Source organism: Vespa crabro, chromosome 10 (assembly GCF_910589235.1).
Source record: "Vespa crabro chromosome 10, iyVesCrab1.2, whole genome shotgun sequence".
Lineage (NCBI taxonomy): Eukaryota > Metazoa > Arthropoda > Insecta > Hymenoptera > Vespidae > Vespa > Vespa crabro.
Window position 1 is genome coordinate 8,315,458 of NC_060964.1, and position 21,007 is coordinate 8,336,464.

General features: G+C 39.3%; 1 protein-coding gene across 10 annotated transcripts in view; it reads right to left on the reverse strand.

The window, feature by feature from the left end:
• LOC124427235 (cGMP-gated cation channel alpha-1) overlaps positions 1-20,488 on the reverse strand; it is a 53,386-nt gene extending 32,898 nt beyond the window's left edge. For 4 of the 10 annotated variants that reach the window (XM_046969857.1, XM_046969855.1, XM_046969856.1 and 1 more), the window contains exons 1-2: positions 18,550-19,153; positions 10,588-11,612 (exon numbers count right to left, since the gene is read on the reverse strand). In XM_046969857.1, coding sequence (XP_046825813.1) covers positions 10,588-10,987 — 400 coding nt within the window. In that variant the 5' untranslated portion in view covers positions 10,988-11,612; positions 18,550-19,153. Of the gene's footprint in view, positions 1-10,587; positions 11,613-16,680; positions 16,715-18,549; positions 19,154-19,334 lie in introns of those variants that run through there. The other 6 variants (XM_046969853.1, XM_046969852.1, XM_046969850.1 and 3 more) reach the window with 6 other exon arrangements.
• Positions 20,489-21,007: the final 519 nt, after the last annotated feature.

Below are 21,007 nucleotides of genomic sequence, written 5' to 3' on the forward strand. Positions count from 1 at the left end.
CGAACTGTAACCCGCAAAGCTCGCTAGCAAGATGCGCAAGCTCGAGTGACGCACGAGCCAAACGTTTTGTAACGATTAAAGGTTCGTCGACGCACATTTAACGTGGCAATCGTGTTACGTTGTTGAACGCTTCGAGATCGATGCACGTACATTATTTATACTCTGACTCGCTTAAGTTATTTCAATCTCTTTACGCGAATACAATGAACGAGACAATATTTTAATACGACGGATTGCTTATTGATAAGTTATTTGGAAGAGAGAAAAAAAAGAAAATAGAAACAAAAAGTCAATTACTCGGAAGCTTCCAAAACAAAAAAAAAAAAAAAAGAAAAAAAAGGAACGAGCTCGACTAGAATCCTCGCGTTCTATTTACGAAATGGCGAGACGCTCGACGGAATAAAAAGCTTTCCTATTTCGAACGAAATCCAGTCTATCTCCTAAAAGCAGTACCTTTTTCTTAAGAGTATTAAGACGGCGGTATTAAGTCCATGAGATTTTTTCATCAATAAAATGACTCGCGTCCTCTTTCTAATTGGGAGCTCTCTATTTTCTTTCTATTTCTTTTGTTTTATTTTTTTTTTTTTTTTCATTTTTTAATCCTACTTCATCGATCGCATCGGAAACGTGTCGTGCGCTTTTAAACGTCGTCAAGCACTTTTTAATTATTTGCTCGTTTAGAATAAGCATACGCATGTGTGTATATATATGCATATATGCATATTGTTAAAGTATATATACGACTTGTTGAACGGCGACTGATGCTAAAATGATATAGAGATATTTGCACGTCAAAATGAATGATATTCGATATTAACATTACCTATTAATAAACGCACGTACATAGCTTGAGGTTTATTGAATCGAAAAATTAAAAAAAAAAAAAAAAAAAAAAAAAAAAGAAAAATTCATGTTGGAATACAACCTAAAATCGTTAATGATACTGTGAGTCAAGGAAGGTAATACGAATGTAAACGAATACACTGTGGAACAATGAAAATTTGTGGACAGGTGAGGTCGTAAAACGTTTAAAAGCGTTATAACTCGGATTTATTCGCAGCGAGTATAATGAAACTGTAAACGTGACGAGTCATGCAAATCATTGATAGCCTCGTAACATCGGCATACATACTAAATGCATATATATATATATATATATATATATATATATATGACAAAATGAAACTTTAACGGAAGTTCTATATTTAGATTTTAAACGAATGCAATTCGATTTTGTCTTCTCTAACCTATTTTTGAATTTGTATTGTTAGCATTTAATGGGAAAAACTCTGTCCATGAGTCAGACGTCTCTGTCACGGAACATCCTTACGAGTCTTTGATTTTAACACAGTTTATGTATGTACGTCAATACATTAGAATCTTTTATTCTTGCCAGAAATATGGACAATGACGATAGAAGGACTTTAATTGCAATGCATATACGTACACTCTCTCTCTCTTTCTCTGTCTCCTTCATTCAAGGAGAAAAAATATCGATTATATCTTGTAAAGCAAAAGTAAGTAGACGGATGAGACAGGAAGGTAGAAAACTTCCATCTCGCGATATTTGAGAAGCCACGAAAGAAAGTAGATTAGACAGGATAGGAATATTATTTTTCAATTTCATTCGGGATAAAAGTCTGCTATTTTCATACACATCGGCTTAAAAATTAAATTTTCTTGTTGCTCTTATGGCGAATATTTCGATGCGAAGTATGCTCCGAAAGATTGCACGATTGAATTGATGTAAAATAAGAATGAATGTAAAAACGCATGAAATATAATATTTGCACATTGAATAATTACGTTTGGTAAGAATCGATTTATCTTTTTCTTCTTTCATCTCTATTTTTTATTCCTTTTTAAAGATAAGTAGATTCGAACGATTTACCGATCGTATTGAAGAAAAATGGAGAGAGAGAGAGAGAGAGAGAGAGAACAAACGATGATTCGAGGATGATCCAAAGAAAGAATATATTTTTTTGGGGAAGATTACCTAACCGTTCTTTCATTTTACCCAGAAAGAACAAAAGAAAAATCACGGCAAAATTTTGTGTATGAGATAGTAAGAAAGGAAGGACAAGTGAGTCTCTCATCCTAGAAAAACACGAGCTTCTTTTATTTCTTTCATTGTTTCCACGAATAGCCGACAATATGTTGGTTTACGGACCGATCGCTTCTCACAGACCTCTCTACCATTCCATTCGTCTCTTCGTATACATACGACCGTTTATCCGTACTCATTATTTGTGGTTGTCAATAAAAAAAACTTGTGACGCTAAATTGCAAAGGTAGGTAAATTTACTCGAAGAGGAAAAAGAGAGAGAGAGAGAGAACGTTACATAGTGCAGCTCCTCGCATCTATCTTCGCAGTTAAAAGCAAAAGGAGTAAAGCTTTTATCGAGGAAACTTACTCATCAAATCGATATCTCATGCCGTTCAAGAAGGTACTATTATGGATAACGGATGTCGACTATTCTGAAAATAATTGCACTATTACCGAGCTTATTCGCATCCCTCGCTTCACCTTGCACCAGCAGCAGGCAGCCCTTGAAAAATACCTTCCAATCTCTTGCTATTCTCGCAAACATCTCATTTAATTTCAACTATTGAACGTGCTTTCGGTCTTTTGTTCTCGATGGAATGAAAAAAAGGAAAAAGAGAGAAAAAAAAAAAGAAAAGAAAAAAGGGAAAAAAAGTATGTACACAGACACATATCTTAAACAAATAAACTTTATCCCCATATATCTCGGACAAATAGGAGGGAGAGTATTACTTGGCCGGCGACTATGTAAAAGTATTATTTTATTATCTTGAAATCGTCGGGTAACACTTCTTTGTGAAATTTTTCGGAAAGTATTTGGGATGCATGATCTTAAGATCTAAAGAAGTTGAAGAAAAGCAACTCTCGTACAATCTCTCAAAAGTTGTATAAACGAATAAATCGTACGATCGAAGGAGTTTATCCCCGGTAGTCGTGGTAACGCAGGAAAGTTCGTACAAGAGCTTCCATTCCTCGTGACGAGGACGCCGATAACGACGACGACGACGACGACGACGACGACGACGACGACGACGACGACGACGACGACGACGACAAAGCTCGATCGTCGTCTGTGCGATCGAGCAGACTAAACAATTTCTGGATAAACTTTCGACGAGAAAGTTTAAGGTACGGGGAGGTTGCGGTGATGGTTATACGGCAAAAGGGGGGCTCGCAATGGCAACCGGCTGCGCCAACGAATTTTCGCAAGAAACGCACAACTTCATTTTTCCTTCGAAACTTAACGAGGGAGAAAACGCGATAAATAAGAGACGCGTAGAGGAAGGAAATACGTTTTTCCAAGTGCCGTATACTATGCCGAAGAGATTCTCCAGTTTGTGCTGGGATTACGCGAGTTTTCCACTCGATCGTCTTCGCCTCTTTTCTACGTAGAATCTTCTTCCAACATAAGCGATAGTCTCAAGGTTTCCTTTTATTAACGTCGCGCACTCTTGACGTCTCCATCGAGATACTCCATCGCTACTTCACATAGCTACTCCCATCGTGTTACTGCGATAATAAGAAATCGATCACCGACGATCTTTTCATCGTTTTCGATTAATCAATTCTTAACGGCGTAAAAAAAAAGAGAGAGAGAAAGTAAAAAGAAAAAAAAAAAAAAAAATAATCTAAAAATGACGTCGCTCTTACTTGCTAATTTACCCTCGACGTTGAAGAAACAACCTCGGTCTTCTTTATCTCTCAATTCTTTCTCATAGGAAACACGATTTGCAATTACGCACGGAATGTAGTCGATTATACGACGTCAGGTGTTAACTCCTAGTTTGCTCCTCTTGACTCGTTGGTTTTGGCGTTACGGTTAGCCCTTCTAAACAATTTCTACTAGGACGAAGCTAACCTAAGCTAACGCTTCAACTTTGTCGTTAACGAATTATGTTCAAATTACCGTGTCGAAACGAACCAAAGTTAGGCTTTCCGTGAATTAATAATTAACGAAATAGTTTGCTCGTACACTAGGACGCCTAAAATCCTTTTTCGTATTTCAATATTTCAATTCTTTTTCTTGTAGTTACAAGTACTACAAGCGGATTTCCCCCATTCGATTTGAAAAATATTTTGCTTACTTTTAGTTCTATTAAAGAACTTTTCAAACTGTTTTAAAAGAACGCAAATTAAATTGTTCTCGACGTTCGTTCCGCGATGTAATTTAGTAATTTAAGTTGGTGCAATAAGCATAAACAAGAAAATCTCATCGAATAATATTTCACCAAGATAAAATTATTCTCATGGGAAAGTGTTTTATCGTTAGCGCGCGGTATTGGCTCCAAGATGTTCAAAAAAAAGAAAAAAAAAAAAAAAGGAGAAAAAGAGATAGAAGAAAATGAAAAAAAGAAGGAAGATGAAATAAATGAACAACTGTCATGAGCGAAGCGGGGAGAACTCGAAGGCATCAAGTTGATGAACCAAATGTACTCTCGGTAAACTGCATACATAACGCACTTAAACAAAGCCCCATACACGTAGATTACATCCCATGAGATATATATATATATATATATATATATGTAATTGCAAAGAGATAAGGGTCCTCGTTACAGGGCTCTACTAATACCGAAACTCTGACGGTGTCGAGGTTCCCAAATATAAATATTTGTTCGTGTCGAACCATAACGATTCGTGACAGTGTCGACGTTCCGTAGGAATGTGTCCTTCTATTCTCGATACATCAAAACGCATTCGTAATTGGATTCGAGGGAAACTGTTCTAATTTACTTAAATGCCAAAGGTTCGTTGACACTAGAAATTTGCTTTTCGGGAGATCAAATTTGTATTAACACGTTAGAAAACTTTACGAGGATCCTCTCGCGTCTAGTACAAAGAGGTTTAACGATCCAAAGATACCTCCCAAAATTCTTCCGGGTTTCTCTGTTTGAGCGTGTTTGTCCTTATTCTGATTAGGCTCTTGGAATACCGCTGAAAGCGTATGTTTGGTAACCCTGGAATAATACGTTTAAAGGATGCGTCTCATCGTCGTTGTCGTCTCGGTAACCTCCGAACACACATATTTTCGGATTAAACGTTTGGAGGTTCGTTGGGGCGCGGCCAATGCATAAATTACCACCGTTATCGTTGGCAAAGATCCGATTCGCACGCTAGAACTCGTAATGGCATAAACGAAATAGCTTATCTGATTATAAAACGACGAGTCATCCACGGCGCGCAACCCAGCAGGGCTTGTAATTGTCCTACCAGGTCTATGATTCGTTCTATTTATCTCGTTTTATCGCAATGTTTCTTCCTTTTCGCGTATCTCTACTCCTTGAATATCGCAACGTTGACTTGGATGAAAATCGTCTTATTTATACGTTTATTTATGCATTGTGTAGAATTAAGCACAAGACGAGAAGCTTTTATCGAGAGAAAAACTATATATATATATATCTATACACACAGCGCACGCACGCACGCACGCACACAGAGAGAGACACACGTGTGTGTACGATACGCAGATATGCTTTTTACCTTCTACTACTACTACAGGATGTTTCCCTGTAAATTTAACGAGCTTCGCATTCTTAATAACTTCATTTCGTTATTATTTCCATACTCCCGTTTTATTAATATCTCTTTACGATCGTATTTACATCGAAATTTCCCTTGTTTATCAAGTAATGCATGAAAATAACAGAATAAACACGCGACAACTAGGTATCTACATATTTATGTATGTAAGTTTCCAGAATGCGGGTGATTAATAATAGGGAAGAAGTGCAATTAGCAAACTGCACCATTATTTTGTTCCGTCGACGAAACTCCTCAATGGAGTAATTGTTAATAGAATGGAATATTAAATGCTTGAGGGATAGAGAAATATAAATATGGGATTTTATCGATATACCATGGATGTTATTTTTTCGTGCGTTTCATCATTTTTATCAAAGAACTTTGTGAAATGCCGTAGGCAAGCGTCGATCGTATAACGATATTACGAGAATGATTTGCGGTGACGCTATCATATGATAGCTCGTGAAACTGGGAGGGAACCATTATTGAGAAATATTATGAAGCGTAAATTTTCCTCCATTTCTCTGCGATCCGTTGCAGAGATTACACTCGTAAAGGAGGAACATGTAATATCTTTAATTGAATAATACACGTATTACGATAAAACCTTTTGCAACTAAGAATTGGTTTAGATGTTTTGGATATTTCGTCGTTTTTCAGAGAGTACACTTTTCTCTTCCAGAGACACTACCCTTGTCATCCTCATTCATTCGGACGAATTCATATTTTTTGGCACATTGATCGATATAACAACGCAAAACCAAATATAAGGCTTCTAGTGAGAGAGAGAGAGAGATAGGTATATCAATAAGTATAACCACGACGAAGGTGATATTATAGTACGTACTTTAGAGGATCGACTAAACGATAATACGAGCCGATAGACGAGTCGACCTCGAGGGATATTGACCTTACAGGCCGCAAAGGGCCGAGTAATTGTTGAGGTTAATTCCTGTTTGTGCCATTCGCCGCAATTTAACCTCCGTCAAACTATCGTAACCTCGATCCCCTCTTAGCCATAGCTATTCGCGATATCGAGCTATCTCTCCCTAAATACCCTTGCGTTCGCTAATTTAGTTTCCTAGTAGGGCGCGAACCTTTCGCGTATCCGTGTGTAAAACCGAGACAACTTTAATCCCTTCGTGACTTCTATCGTAACTTTGTCTAGGTATATGCCCTATCATTAGGATGGCTAATCCGGACTCTTCCACGAAATCCCTGACGCTTCTCTTTCGATCGTCAACGAAACCAATCCTTTTAGAACTACGGTCTAATACCGTGTAATGCTTACGGCGATTTCAACCTCGAAACATAACATTAGACATTTCGTCAGAAATTTCCAAACATCTCGTAGAAAAGCGTTAGCGAACCCTCCTTATTGTTGGAATCTTCCTCCTGTCAACCGATTTATAATTTTAACCGAACAACATACCGATATTTGTTTGTATGTTACACACTAAAGTTCCGATTCTACGTTTCTGACTATACACTTGCCGCCCTCGAATGTTGTCTCTTCTCTTTACATTGTAACTCTTTTGTAAACTCTGTGGTTGCGTTAGCGTCACCGGAGTGCTTAAAGCTTTAGCAGTTTCTACACTCGTTGTATGCCGCCGTGAATACCGCCCACTCTCCCTCCTCACGTCCCCGTGCACCTCGCGTACAACGCCATTCTCCTTTAATCCCCTTTTTCGCCTTTGTTTCTTCCTCGTCGCAAATTTTTCTTTGTTTGTTTTTTCGTTCCATTGGACGGATCGAATTTTCACTTTTCATCCAGGTTAAACCAACGACCTTAAGTAACCGCGAAACTATTTGGACCCTTTCCATTGCCCAAAATTATCCAATCTTCTCAGATTAATAAGGAAACATGTATGATTCTTTTTTTCCTAACGTTTGTTATTTTCCATAGAAAAAAGAAACAGGAACGAAAGAAAAAGAAAGTTTCGATCCCAAACTAAGTCTCATGTAACATACATAGGTATGTCGATAATGTCGAATGCTATGTGGCGTCGAGCCAATTTCTTTTATATTCGTAGGTAAATTTATACAAACGAGCCCTAGGAAGAAGAGTCTAACCCTCTTAGAGTCTTATCTCGCATTCTATATCTATACTCTTTTTACCTTAATATAGTCGCAAAAGTTGTCCTTACTATTTCCGTAAGGCCAATTAATTGGACAACCTTGTTATTCGTTAAGAGTGAGAGTTCACAGCGTGGCTATATAATATTATTTTGAAATAAACATTTACGCGAATATTTCGCTTTGCAAGGTTGCAGCTATTTTTAGACTATCCTTAAGATATCGATTTCAACTAGATTCGATATTTTGAACAAACGACGTTAAGCTCGAGATAGGTAGTCTATACATCGCGTTATATATAAACTCATCTTTCGGGAATAGATTTTCCGAACAAAGGCAAAGGGAATATAAAGGCGCGTTTACATCTTCGATGTCTCGATATTAATTTCAAAGGCAGTTTGTACGCGCGCAGAGAAAATAAATCGGCTTTCAGAAGCAGAGCCGTACGAGACGACGATAACAGGGTCCACTGTTAAAGGTAGTTGCGTTTATAACGAAGGGATCTTCGTAACTGTATTCAATATCCTAAAGTAATAGCAGCACTCGTGTATTGATTTCTTTTTCTTTCTCTCTTTCTCTCTCTCTCTCTCTCTCTCTCTCTCTCTCTCTCTCTCTTTCTCCTTCCCTCTCTTCTTGCAACAAACACTGCCACAATATCAACGAGGTCACAGTGAGAAAGCCGTTTTAAGAAAGGGAAAAAAGTGAAGGACAGAGCGAAAAACAGAAAGTGATTCCTGTTTACGTTGTAGAAAATTGAGTACATGACTCGACGGATCGTTGACAATCATAAAAGGCGCCTGTTTTACCACCCATGATATTTTCTACTTCTCCTTTGGACGATTCAAATGAGCGATCATCCAAACCCAAAAATCAATTTAGTCGAACTACGTATGTGCCGATCAATTTTTTTATTGGGATTTATGATTTCAAAAGAAAAAAAAACATAATGATTAATTAATTGTCATTTTTCACCATCTTTAAGTATATGGTGTCGTATTAAAATTGGATCCTCAGAATTTATGTTTAGTCACGACTTGTCTTATAAATTAGAAGGATAATATCCGAGAAATTAATATGGATTATTCGAATATCCAACGCAAAAGGAATATGAAAAGTATTTACGAAAATCAAAAGAGAGAAGAAAAGATAAAGGTAAGAAAGGAAAAAAAGGGATGGAAGAAAAATACCGAGGGAACGTTTGAATTTCTTGAGAGATTATACTGAGCAATTTTCAAGTAAAAGTCATTAATTAACGTCCGATAAATTTCCTCTCGCATGAAGTATATTATGGCGCGGTCAATTTACATAGGTACAATTTACATAGGTATGCGCAGATAACGAGGTCTTTTGCTATCGGAATAACGTCAAAGGAAAATACCGGACGGGCAGGAAAATATTCAATGGTCTCACAAAATTCTTTTTCTAATGGTATCAAAAATATATAAGTAGATTAATCGGACTAGGTTTCTTTTTTCCTCGATAATAAACCTTCGAAATACTTTATTACTCGTCTCTAATGGACGTTACGGTCGGACACCTTTGAAATATATACATAACTCGATCGGAATTTCGGTGTACACACGTAAAACGATCGAGAAAGTTATCGGCCGATCGAAACGATATCGAATCGAAACGATTGGTTGATCCAGCATTTCGAAACATTTGAAATTCTCCAAAAGATAGCAATTCGATGGGTCGTTCAGATAGTATGCTTTGTTAAAGCCAAACCCGAAAATGAATTCGACCGAATGCTCGATTGCGGTTTAGACGCGTGATAAATCTTGAAAGGATGGATCGCAACATTTTCTGCCCGCGTTCGATCTTCAACCGTGAAAACCTTCGACCGATCAATCTGTTCTATTTCGGAATGCCTCGGAAATAACTTTGTTCGCTTCGAAACTGTATAGGATCGATTGATCGATCCCATATATATATATATATATATATATATATACATATATATATATATATATATATATATATATATATATATACATATATAGATCGATCGATGGATCGATCGTTCGGCTGTCGATCGCGTTAGCTCTCCGGTGATTCCTCGCATCGAATGCGTCGTTAATCGTAACGACTGGACTGAATCGATAACGGGTTCGTTAGTAAGCTCTCCCATTTCGATTATAGGCTATCTAATGCCCCTTGTTAACGTTGTTAATCCGGTCATTCTGCATTCCGATCGTGGAATCGCCACGCATGGCGGTACCAACGAAGAGAACAAACATCCGTTCTTGTCTAACGGCGATCGTGAAATCAAGTCATATTTGACCGGAGTTATACTACATGTACAATCGATCACTTTTCGATTTCGCGGTAACTTGACTCGGAGCAAGAAGCTTCGAGAGCGAAATATTTTCTAGTCGGATGAGCGCGTGCTCTTGAATGGCGCGCTTATGAATTTTAAACCGGAGTCCTTTTGAAATTGACACTAATCTCTTTCAGTGTCCTTGTCATTTATTTATTTCCATCTTTTCTATTTCTTTCGTAGATCATCTTAAAAAATCCAAACGTTTTACGATCCCTTTCAATCTTCTCATTTTGATTTTAGATCGAATTAATATTTTATATAGGATTCGAAAAATGGAACAAAGAAAATATACTATATGCATATATATATATATATATATTTATATGTACCATCCCTTGGTCCTTCGCATCGAGAACAACTATGACAGATAATTTTACGCGCTTACAAGCGTTTCAACCACGCCCTCGTTAGGTACTCTCGTTAGGTACAAAGGAAGGAACGTTATCGTACGTGTTCTTTGCTAGAACGCTGATCTTGCGAATGAAAAGGGTACGTGAGCAAAGAAACGTTATCTACGATAATATATCAAATCCGATCGACGTACTCATTCGGTTTCTATGGAAGAAGTAGATTTTCGTTGAGACAAGAATATTCCGTTCGTAAAATCGTATGAACTTACCGGAGTGAGCTCTGTGAGCGGGTGCGGCGGGGGCGGGAGGGAGACCGGCGATGCTGTAAAGGGTCTGTCCGCTGCCATATTTGTGAGTGGTGCAATGGCAAGGTGTGGTGGGGGTGGGAAGAGGTCCGATGACAACGCCGCCGGTGACGGCGACGCTACCGCCGACGACGGAGATCTCGTCGAGTTCGTGGCCACTGTCATAATGGCACAATCTGGTCGCACTGGTGCTAGAACCGGCGGACCCAACGACGTTAACTTCACCGACGATGCCATCCGAACGAGTGCTTCCTCCTCCGCCGATGCTTCTACCACCACCACCACCACCACCGCCGCCACCACCACCACTACCACCGGTTCGGCCCCTAAGCGACTGCACCAGTCGCTTGGCGCCCGAAGACATTCCACGTAGGTGATCCAGCTTTTCTTCGTTTCTCTTCTCTTCTTATTCCTCCAAACGAAACGGCCGGCCAAATAGGACGGCTCCGACGAGGACGCGAAGATCCTATTTTTCGTCTCCAGAATGGCTGCCGGCTGATGCCTCCTCACCACCGCTGTCACCGGCCGTATCGTTTTGTCGCGTTTCCTCCGTTCATCCTTAGAACCAACCCTTCGATAGTCTTCTACCACTTTAGCCGAACAGATCACCGAAGAGATCTCTTCGGGAACGTGATTTTGAAAATACGATTCTTCCTCAAGGATGGCCAAAAGCGAAGGATCTCTCCTTCAACGATTCGAGAAGGGAAGCTCGACGGAAGAACGGATTCGAGCGATTGATCGACATCTCTTCCTCTCTCTCTCTCTCTCGTTTTCTCTCTTCCTATCTCTTTCTATCTCCCCTACCTCTCTCTCTCTCTCTCTCTCTCTCTCACCGACTTTGGATTTTTTTCGCAACACCCTCCAAGCCACTCTCCCTCCCTCTTCTTAGCAGTCGTGCAACGTGCAACAAGTGTCTCGCGCATCTACCGCTCCTTCGACGAAGCGCGCTAGATTTCGTGCTTGGACGACCTACGCGATCCTCTTCACGTCTATAAGAGAAAAAGAAAAGCGGATTAACGCAGAAACTCGAACGGAGTTTCAAACTTTTGTTTCGAAGACATAAATCTTAAATACGAAAGAGTTTACGTAAATTGAATAGAAAAATAAAACGAAATATCTATTTTCTCTCTTTCTCGTAGGTGCATACGAGATTCATAGAAATGGGAATATTTCCATAGGAAAAGTATATTGGTCAATGGAAAATACGCAAGGAAGAATGTGCAAAGTGAGTCAAAAGCGTGAAAGATCAAAGTATCGAGTTTTCCCTCGGATCGAGAGCTTCGATTGTTACCGCGTCTCTTCGTTTTCGCTTTCTCCTGCTTCTCGATTTCATACGATTAACGTATGGAATATGATCGCTAACAATCGTCTCGGCAATCGTCTTGGAATTCAACGTCGATACTGACTTTGTACGATTCGTCGTATTGTCAAACATCTTAACGATCTTTTAAAAAGAAATCCTATCGGAAGGAAGAAAGAGAGAGATAACATTGAAAAAACATCGTCGCGAATAATCGATCAAAATTTCCCTTCGCGAAAACGTTCTGACAAGCGTTCAAAAAATATCAAGATTTTATAAAAGAATTTGTTTGCTTGCAGCTTTATGTCCACTTCGTGTCCACTTTATGTCCACTTTATGCCCATTTATCCGTCAAACATACCGGATGGCTAATGTCATTCGACTTATGCATAAAAATGTCAAAAGAATCAACGGAAGAGTCGCTTTTCTACGAAATTATGGACAACTTAACGTTCTCATCTCGACGATCTACAAGTCTGAGGATGCGACAAAGGACGGTAGGAAATTTATGACTCTCCCCTTCTCCTCATCCTCGTAAATGCAAGAGGTTGGCGTTCTACGCGACAAAACCAAATAAGAGATATAATAATCGCGGGATACGTTGCGTCTTGTCGTCGAGAAACGTACAGGCATAGTGGAAGAAAAAGATAACCATTTTTCAGAGAAGCATATTTCTCAAATCGCAGAAGACGAACGTGCATGCTTGGTCGGAAGGCAACGAAACGACCCGCTTTTATTATTACGATTCACATTTTTACTCCACTTCCATTTCTCGTAGCGCGCACGCCTTTTAAATTTTTTCTATCGTTACGATACTAGTTCGTGGTCGGTTTTTCAAAATTTCCAAAAAAATCTCAAACGTATTTCGAGCGTCAAAATTGAATTGGACTTCTTCGACGGTCTAAATAAATTGAAAGATTCACGTTGAATATAATTATCCAAAGACAATACGTAAGAAAAAAGATTTTTCTCGAATGCGACCATCGAGAGAATATCCTGAGATGTAATATTAATTCTGGACACTTTCGGAAATTTCTCTATCGATCGATCGCGGTTATCGCGAGTAAACGCGAAGCCTGTTTATTTGGTTCTCGCGCGATACATTTATTAGAACACCTACCGACACGCTAATGGATCGTTTGAGTGTGGGACGTACACGAGTTTACACGCACTAAAGAGATTATCGACGCCCGGCATCTCTCGTCCCACCATGTCGTTCCATGCCACGCGTGGCGTTTTCCAACTTTCTACTTGAAATTACAAACAAATTGAATTTGTTCTCGAGGTTCTGCGAATCATTCGCCAAAAATGTCACTCCTCGTTAATATTTCTTCCTCGATTATTACGCATTTATTCGTTCCCCATTGATTACGCTCCGTTAGCCCTACACGATCCGCAAGGGCTATTTCCCTTTGGACGCTGTATATTTTTTTTTTCTTTTCTTTTTTTCATCATGGCTTATAGAGATCGACATCGAAATTTATTCAAAATAAATCGTACAAAGAGGGAGAGAGAGAAAGAGTGACCGATCGTTGACCATTTCAGTTCGCGCAAAGCCTCTTCGAGAGGATCACAGAATATGCGGATAACGTTGTAAGTGACTGCGCTACTTCAACCTAATTTTAACGGATTAACGCGCAAGTAAAGCTTCCAATACGATCGTAATGCGATCGCATTTCGGATCCAATGAATCGCGCTAAAGCTCTTTGACGTTCCTTTACGAATTCCTAAAGTATTTACCTACATTTCAAAAATATCGAGAGAGAGAGAGAGAGAGAGAGAGAGAGAGAAAAAAAATAAAAAAGAAGAAGCACCCGATACTTCTCGCCTTTCAAATACATTTCCTCTAAGACCACTCGAGTTTCTTACATACTCTCTTTATTATCACGCAAAATGTTTCATATAAGATATTTGTAGGGTAGTTCAAATCGCTGGAAGGAGGACCTGAGGAGGAGGGATAAAGGTCGTCAAGGATAATCCAAAAATAGTGGGGAAAAGGTTAAAACGGAGGCGCCAGAAGGAGCAAGTCGACGACGAAGTTGTATTATTTAGGGCATTTAGCAGCGCTCGCGGACCTTTCCAGGATTGTCCGGAACTCGTCGGGAGTCGCCATGGCAACGAGGACGTCGTCCTTCTCTCTCTCTCTCTCTCTCTCTCTCTCTCTCTATCACACTTACAAACACACACATACGCTCTCTCTCTCTAACTCACTCCTTTCTACGCATAGAATCGACGCTTTCGCCGGCGCCTCGTTCGAAAGATACGTCGAGAGAGATAACGCCTAAACTCGAAATTTCAAACAATATTGGCCAAATTCGCGCTACGTACACGCTTTCGATTTCTTCTCTAGGTCGATCGAAGAAAAACCGTCGCATTTTGAAAGGAAAAGGAAAAAATATTTTCCATATCTAAAGTTCTCATTAAGATATAGTTCATATTAAGACAAAAAAAAAATCTATATTCTCGTTCGGTCGAATTAGCATTCTTTTACGGGATACGGTTCCATTATGCAAATGATTGCACTCTCTCGCGATTCCAAGATTCATAGTGCCGATAATAAATCAGAGAATTTAATCAGGATGAAGTCTCGACATCTTGCGGAATTTCTACTCGCTGCCACATACATGGATACGTAGGTTAATGCCGAAATTGAATAAGGAGAAAGCTCTCGTCGTGAAAACACCTTGATCTTCCTGGAATTCCGCGCTTGCACGCTCTTATCGTCTTTTCTCCTTGGAATTCTTCAAGAACCATCTTACTACCGAGCTTTATCCTTTCAGGTAATTTTATTTTTCAGGAAACGCTTTATCGCCTAATACCGTTATACTTTTTACCCTACAAAATGTCCTACAGATAAAACGGATTATTCGATATTTATCATTTTTCTTTCTTTTCTTTTTTTTTCTTTTTCTTATCATATTTGTTAATGTTTACTATGGCGATTAGAAAATATTATTTGTAGGCCTTAATAGTTAAAACGTTGGATATGAAAAATTCTTACGGAAGAGACATTTAAAAGGATATGACGTAGTACAAAGAGATGGAAAATGTTGCGGCGTTGCTTTAATCATAAAAGTGATTAAAGTTTTCCGTCGCTCGCGCTTAACTCGTAGATGCGTGAGATCGTTGCTATTTTGGCGCTTGCGACTTCTAAACGAATTATATGACCTAACTCGAAAAAGGCTACGGATAAGATGATTAGGAAAAGAATTTAACAAAAAAAATAGCACGATCGAAGTTAATGGAACTAGGTACGCATTTACTTAAGTACGTAGATGTCTGTAAAGTTGAAAAAAAGTTGTCAAATAAAATCTAAATCTTTTTTTCTTTTCTTCGATCACTCGATACTTTCCTCTTCTATTCTTTCCGAAAATACGATATTTCTAAACATTCATGCAAATCGAAATAAGAATTCATAGAAGAAAGTTCTGTACGAGGTCGAGTATCTTTGAAATTCAATGTTTTTTCTACGTTCCGTTGTTACTAAGTTTAGTATTTCTAGCGTAAGTATACCGAGGAAGAAACGTGGATTACGATAAACATAGGTAGCTGAAATACGATTTTCTTAAAAAAAAAAAAAAATGAGTATGCAACGATTCGAACGACCGTAATGATCATGAAGTCGGAATTAAATCGTTTGGTAACAACGATCATTAAATTGGTAAGGACGAATGCTCGAGTCGACTTAATGCAGCACGTCGATTTTCCGATTTTCAATTATGAAAATTGACTCTTGAAAACGAACTCATTAAATCGCGTATAACCAGAAATATAATAATATATACATATAATGATACCGTAATAATGAAATAAAACGCAATGATGTAGAAATTGCGATGTTATTGCAATTTGATGGAGAAAAAAAAAAAGAAAAGAAAACAAAAGGATAGGAAAAAGCATCGTTGCGCAACGATGTTATGTACGCGGAGGACGCGACATCGGGGTGCGAAGGGTCAATTGCTAGACGCTTAAGCACCGGAAGTCACGCGAGTCGCCCGAGTACGTTCAACGTCAGCCAACGTTCGTGCCAATGACCCAGTGAAGCCACTAAGGTCGCATCCCAATCCCCCTACTTTCCGCTTTCCCTCTATACCCTTTTCGAATGAATATATATATATATATATATAAACTTTTTTACGAGTGAATGATATCGACGATAAAAATGATTTTAAAAGGGTGAGAATAAATTAAGATTGCTTGTTTCAAAGGAGACAAAAAAGCGATCGTTTGAAAAGAAAAAAGATCGAAGAAAGACAAAACTTTGTTGTTTTTTTTTTCTTTTGAACGAAGGGAGAAAAACGTCGATTAAATCGACCGGCTTAATAAATGCACAGAAATTAAAAGATGAATATAAAGAAAGGAAAAGAGAGAGGGAGAGACGTGTCGAAATCCTTAATAAAGAAGATGTTAAGAGATAAAGGAGTCATCACGGACCGCTTCAACACTCAACAATTCCAAGGAATATTTAGTTTGCAAATTGGATCGAATAATCGGGGTCGGAACTTCAGTGTGACACCGAACGAGAGTCGTGCCTTACCCCTTTCTTACTTTCATCCCTGTCTCTTTCTCTTTCATCTTGCATAGCAATATCTTTTTTACGGAAATTGTCAATAGGAAATTTCACAGCTAAAATCTGTCAATATCTATTCGTATGAAGACATCCAACGAAATGGAGTACAAGGTGGGTCAAGAATCTGCCCGCACAGATTTCGGCCTATAAAATTTTATAAATTCAATTTATAGCGTTATATACCTACTGTGATTTTTCATGGCGTTGAGTTGGCACCGCAGCTAAAAGACGATATAGGAAAAAGAAAAATATATGATTGTACTACTTTTAATTAAACCTTTCATCGCCGAGTTAATAATAACTATGAGTTTTTCTTTGAGCTACCGAAGAAAGTCAAATTATTTTCTTCTCTGTTGCCTTCCTCTCTCTCTCTCTCTATCTCGCGCACACATACACAGATAAAGTTCAATGATAATTTTTGTCATTGTTTTTAGGCTTCGACGAAGGATCTTAACGTTTGCCGATCAAGTGTGATCTTTAGTTTCGCTTCATTAGGGTTACCTAAACGACGCAAAGATGAATAGTCTTTTCCCCTTTCGGTTTATACACCAAAGAACGAAAATCCTTCCTTTCCCGTCCTTCTCAAAGCTCGCTTCTATTAGACGCAACCCTAGAGAGCACTCATCCACTTAATCAAACCCCGTCTAGCACTCCTTAATTATTCCTTTCAGCTATCTACGAAAATAGAAAAGACTATCGCATTTCACGGCTAATCGGTTAAATTGCTTAACGGAAGAGATTTTTAATTTCCCTCGCTGCCCGCTTCCCCTTCCTACCTCCTCCCCTCCCCCTCGCTTTCCCAAAGAAAAGAAAAAGAAAATAGAAATTCCCGACGACCAACTTTCTTTTCGAATCTTGCGGCATCGTTTCTTAAATGATTGCAATTCTTTTCGCGTAAAACTTTTTCTCTTTTAATTTACGCTAAATTAAGATCTTTACGCTTGATCGGCTAAGAAGAAACTATAATACTCGCAAGTCGATGAAGAAATAATTTTTCCGACTCGATAAAAATGTAAAATAAAAATCGAGATGAACGGCGATATATCGGTTGGCAAATGTTAAATGATATTTAATACTTTGCACGATCTGATAACGGTTAACATATTCGAACATCCTATTCGGTAAAAAAGAGCGATTCTTATCGCTCCCCTCCAAATTCGTTTCCCTTTCTTTTATACGAATGACTTTTTAACTTAACCAAATCGAATTTGAAATAGGATTAACGTTAATAAGTTTATATTCGATATTTTATTCGATTCAATTTTTTTATCGTTTATTATCGTAATACCCGTATACATGTATCGATATCTATATGGTTTATAGCAAAAAAAAAAAAAAAAAAAAAAAGAAAAACAAATACAAAAAAGTATGTTCGGTTAGGTCATGGGAAATATCAGCGTGATACTCGTCTTGTTTTTCTTTTTTTTTTTTTTTTAAGTTTCTTTTTTATTCTTATTCGCTATAAATATATCATGAATATTCTCAAATCTATTTATATTCTTTAGTGAATTTATTAACGCGAGAGCGTTTAAAGAGCTCGCGCCAAAGATGCTTCAGTACGGAAGGACGTCTTCAATGATGTTGAGTGTGATCGTTTTAATGCGACCGACTTTCGACATCCCGAATGCATTTAATCGGATTTCCGGACCCAAGCGGCTTCTCTCTCTCTCTCTCTCTCTCTCTCTCTTTCTCCCCTTCTCATTTTCTGTCTCTCTCTCTCTCTCTTTCACCATCTAGCCGTTCTTTTCCGTGGTATATTAATTTACATGGTGCATCACTTTTTCTTTCTTACGAATAATTAATAGGTGTCGTCGAAGCATGGATTTTATTTATAGGATTGATTCGTAAATATGTATATCGTTATCGAAAGGATTGGAATATAAAATATGTGTAGAGTTGGAGAGGGGGTGAATAACTCGAGTGGCATCTAACGGATGGATAGGACGTAACGAGCGCTTTGAAGTGTGGCACACACGTGCTCGTTTATGTACGTATTACATACATACTAAGACAGGTTGGTATGTGTGAAGGTTCTATTGGCGCGCTATATACGTACCTACGCTCCTTTCGAAACGCGTCAACGAGTCGACGATACGGGTGCCTGAAAAATCGGCGCCCGATTCTCGAAACGCGATACGCTCGGTTACTTTAACAAAAGACATCGCGCACTTTATTACATAGTCGTTTTTAAAGGATCATGAAAGAGATGAAAGACTGCAATCGACGGTGGTTCCATGCGTCCCTATGTTGCTCAAAGAGAAAACTCGAATGTTAGTTCTTCTTTTTTCTCTATACGTCGATCGTAGACACGCGTTCGAGCGTCGAGAAACGGATAAGACATCGATCGTTCCTCTTAAGCTATTCAAGCTTAATCGCGATGACACGTATAGTTCCCTTCGTATCTTGTTTCTTCCACTGGAAGAGGCTGATTACTAGCAAAAAGGATCTTTGAAATACGCGCGCAACTATAATTCAAATTTACATTTTCTCTCTCTCTCTCTCTCTCTCTCTCTCTCCCACTTGGTTCATCGATCGGACGTGGTAAATATTTTGTAGCTCGGGGCACGCAAGCTCGGATGTCTTCTTCGTAAGTAACTCGGGAACGCCTCCTTAAAGAGGGCCGAACTTTCTACTCCTTCACGCGAAAAGCCTAGCGAATACTTTACCGACAGGTTAGAGAAAAAGAGAGGGAGAAAATCGACAAAGTTGCCAGTTGGTTTGAAAAAGAATAAAAGAAAAAGTTTATGAGCGTAGCGCGCTTCCTTTTCGCGTTTTGACCTGAAAAGAAAAAAAAAAAGAAAAGAAAAAAAAAGAAAGTATCGTAAACGTAGATAGATGTACCAAGCATCACCGATCGCCCTGTCAACCCTCAGCCCAGCCGTTAATCTCGATTCCCTTATCTTTCGATAGGGGGTTGCTTGGCTCGTGGTATTCGACACGTGTCCGAACTCCACGTCCTCTTCTTTCTTTCGTTCGTTCGTTCGTTCGTTCGTTCGTTCGTTCGTTCGTTCATTCGCTCGCTCGCTCGCTCGTTTACTTCTTCCGAACATTTATTCGAGCAGGAAAATCCATGAATTGATTGTCGTATATATCTAACAAGTTTTCGTCGCATCGACGGGATATGTACGACGTATGAGTTTATCGCGCACCATCTCGCGCGCGGCGTTACTCTTCCTTTCGACACTTCACCTAGTCGACACGTAAGCTCCTCGCACCACGTCTTTGTTCCCGATCACATTTTCGCAGAATACACTTTGACGCACTAGCCAGCCCTCTCTCTCTCTCTTTCTCTCTCTTTCTCTCTCTCTCTCTACTCCTCTCTCCCTCTCTCTCCCTCTCTCTCCCTCTCTCTCTCTCTCTCTCTCTCTCTCTCTCGCCCTTCTCTCTCTTTTTCCTTTTCCTTTATATTGCTCCAATCGAAAATCCTTTTGCAATGGTAAAAACGCGTATCATAAATGGAGCGTGATCGGTACGATTGATGACACGTTAAACGGTACGCGCAAATACGGGCAAAGAACGTGCACGCACTGCACGCACGCACGACCGAAGGGGTAAAAGAGAGAGAGAGAGAGAGAGAGAGAGAGAGAGAAAAGAGAGAGAGAAAGATAGAAAAAGAAAAAGAGAAACACAGAGTAAGAGTGAACAAGAGAGGAAGAGGAAGAGAAATGAAAGCAACCGAGTGAACGAGCGAGCGGTGAGCTGTTTGACGTGAGAGATTGGAAGGAGTGAGAAAGACAGAAAAAGTAAATGAGAGAAAGAAGACGGACAGATAGACGGAAAGACAGATAGATGGACAGATAGATAGATAGATAGATAGATAGATAGATAGATAGATAGATAGATAGACAGACAGACAGACAGACAGACAGACAGACAGACAGAGAAAAAAGAGAGAAAATTCGACGGTTTCTCCTCCTTCGTTGCCCGGGGAGCGGCTATGGCGGCGGCCTGGCTCTCACTGCTGTTCTCGCGTCGTCCTTCGACGTGGGGGGCGGTTGCGGGTGGGCTGCGGGGCTGCTTATCTCGCAGCATCCCAGAGCGCAGGAGCAATCCGCACGAAACAGCCGCTTGACGACGAGAGGGAGCGCGCGTGGCGCGCGGAACGAGCCCGAGGGTAGATCGCGCTCGTCGGACTACCGCGTTCGTTATAAACGACGAGAAGAGAGCAAAAGCTGCGTCAAAGTGCACTATCACGAAAACGAACGCAATCCTCGTGAAAACATTGCATCTATCGTAATAGCGAAAAATAGGATCGACTATTCGAATCTTCTTTCAGGTCCCTTCATTTCTCTTCAAAACATTTAACGATATTACTTATAGCTGGTAGATTATTTTTTTTTTATTTTATTTTTTTACGCAACCACCATGAAATAATGCTCGCTTTTGTCGCTGCATCATCATTGTCAAACATTGAGTTTAATGAGAGTAATGGCGCGTGATATCAATGGAACCGGACGAACAAACAAGATGAAAAAGAAGATAACGTTTGGCCGAGCTAATAGAAGAGATAATTA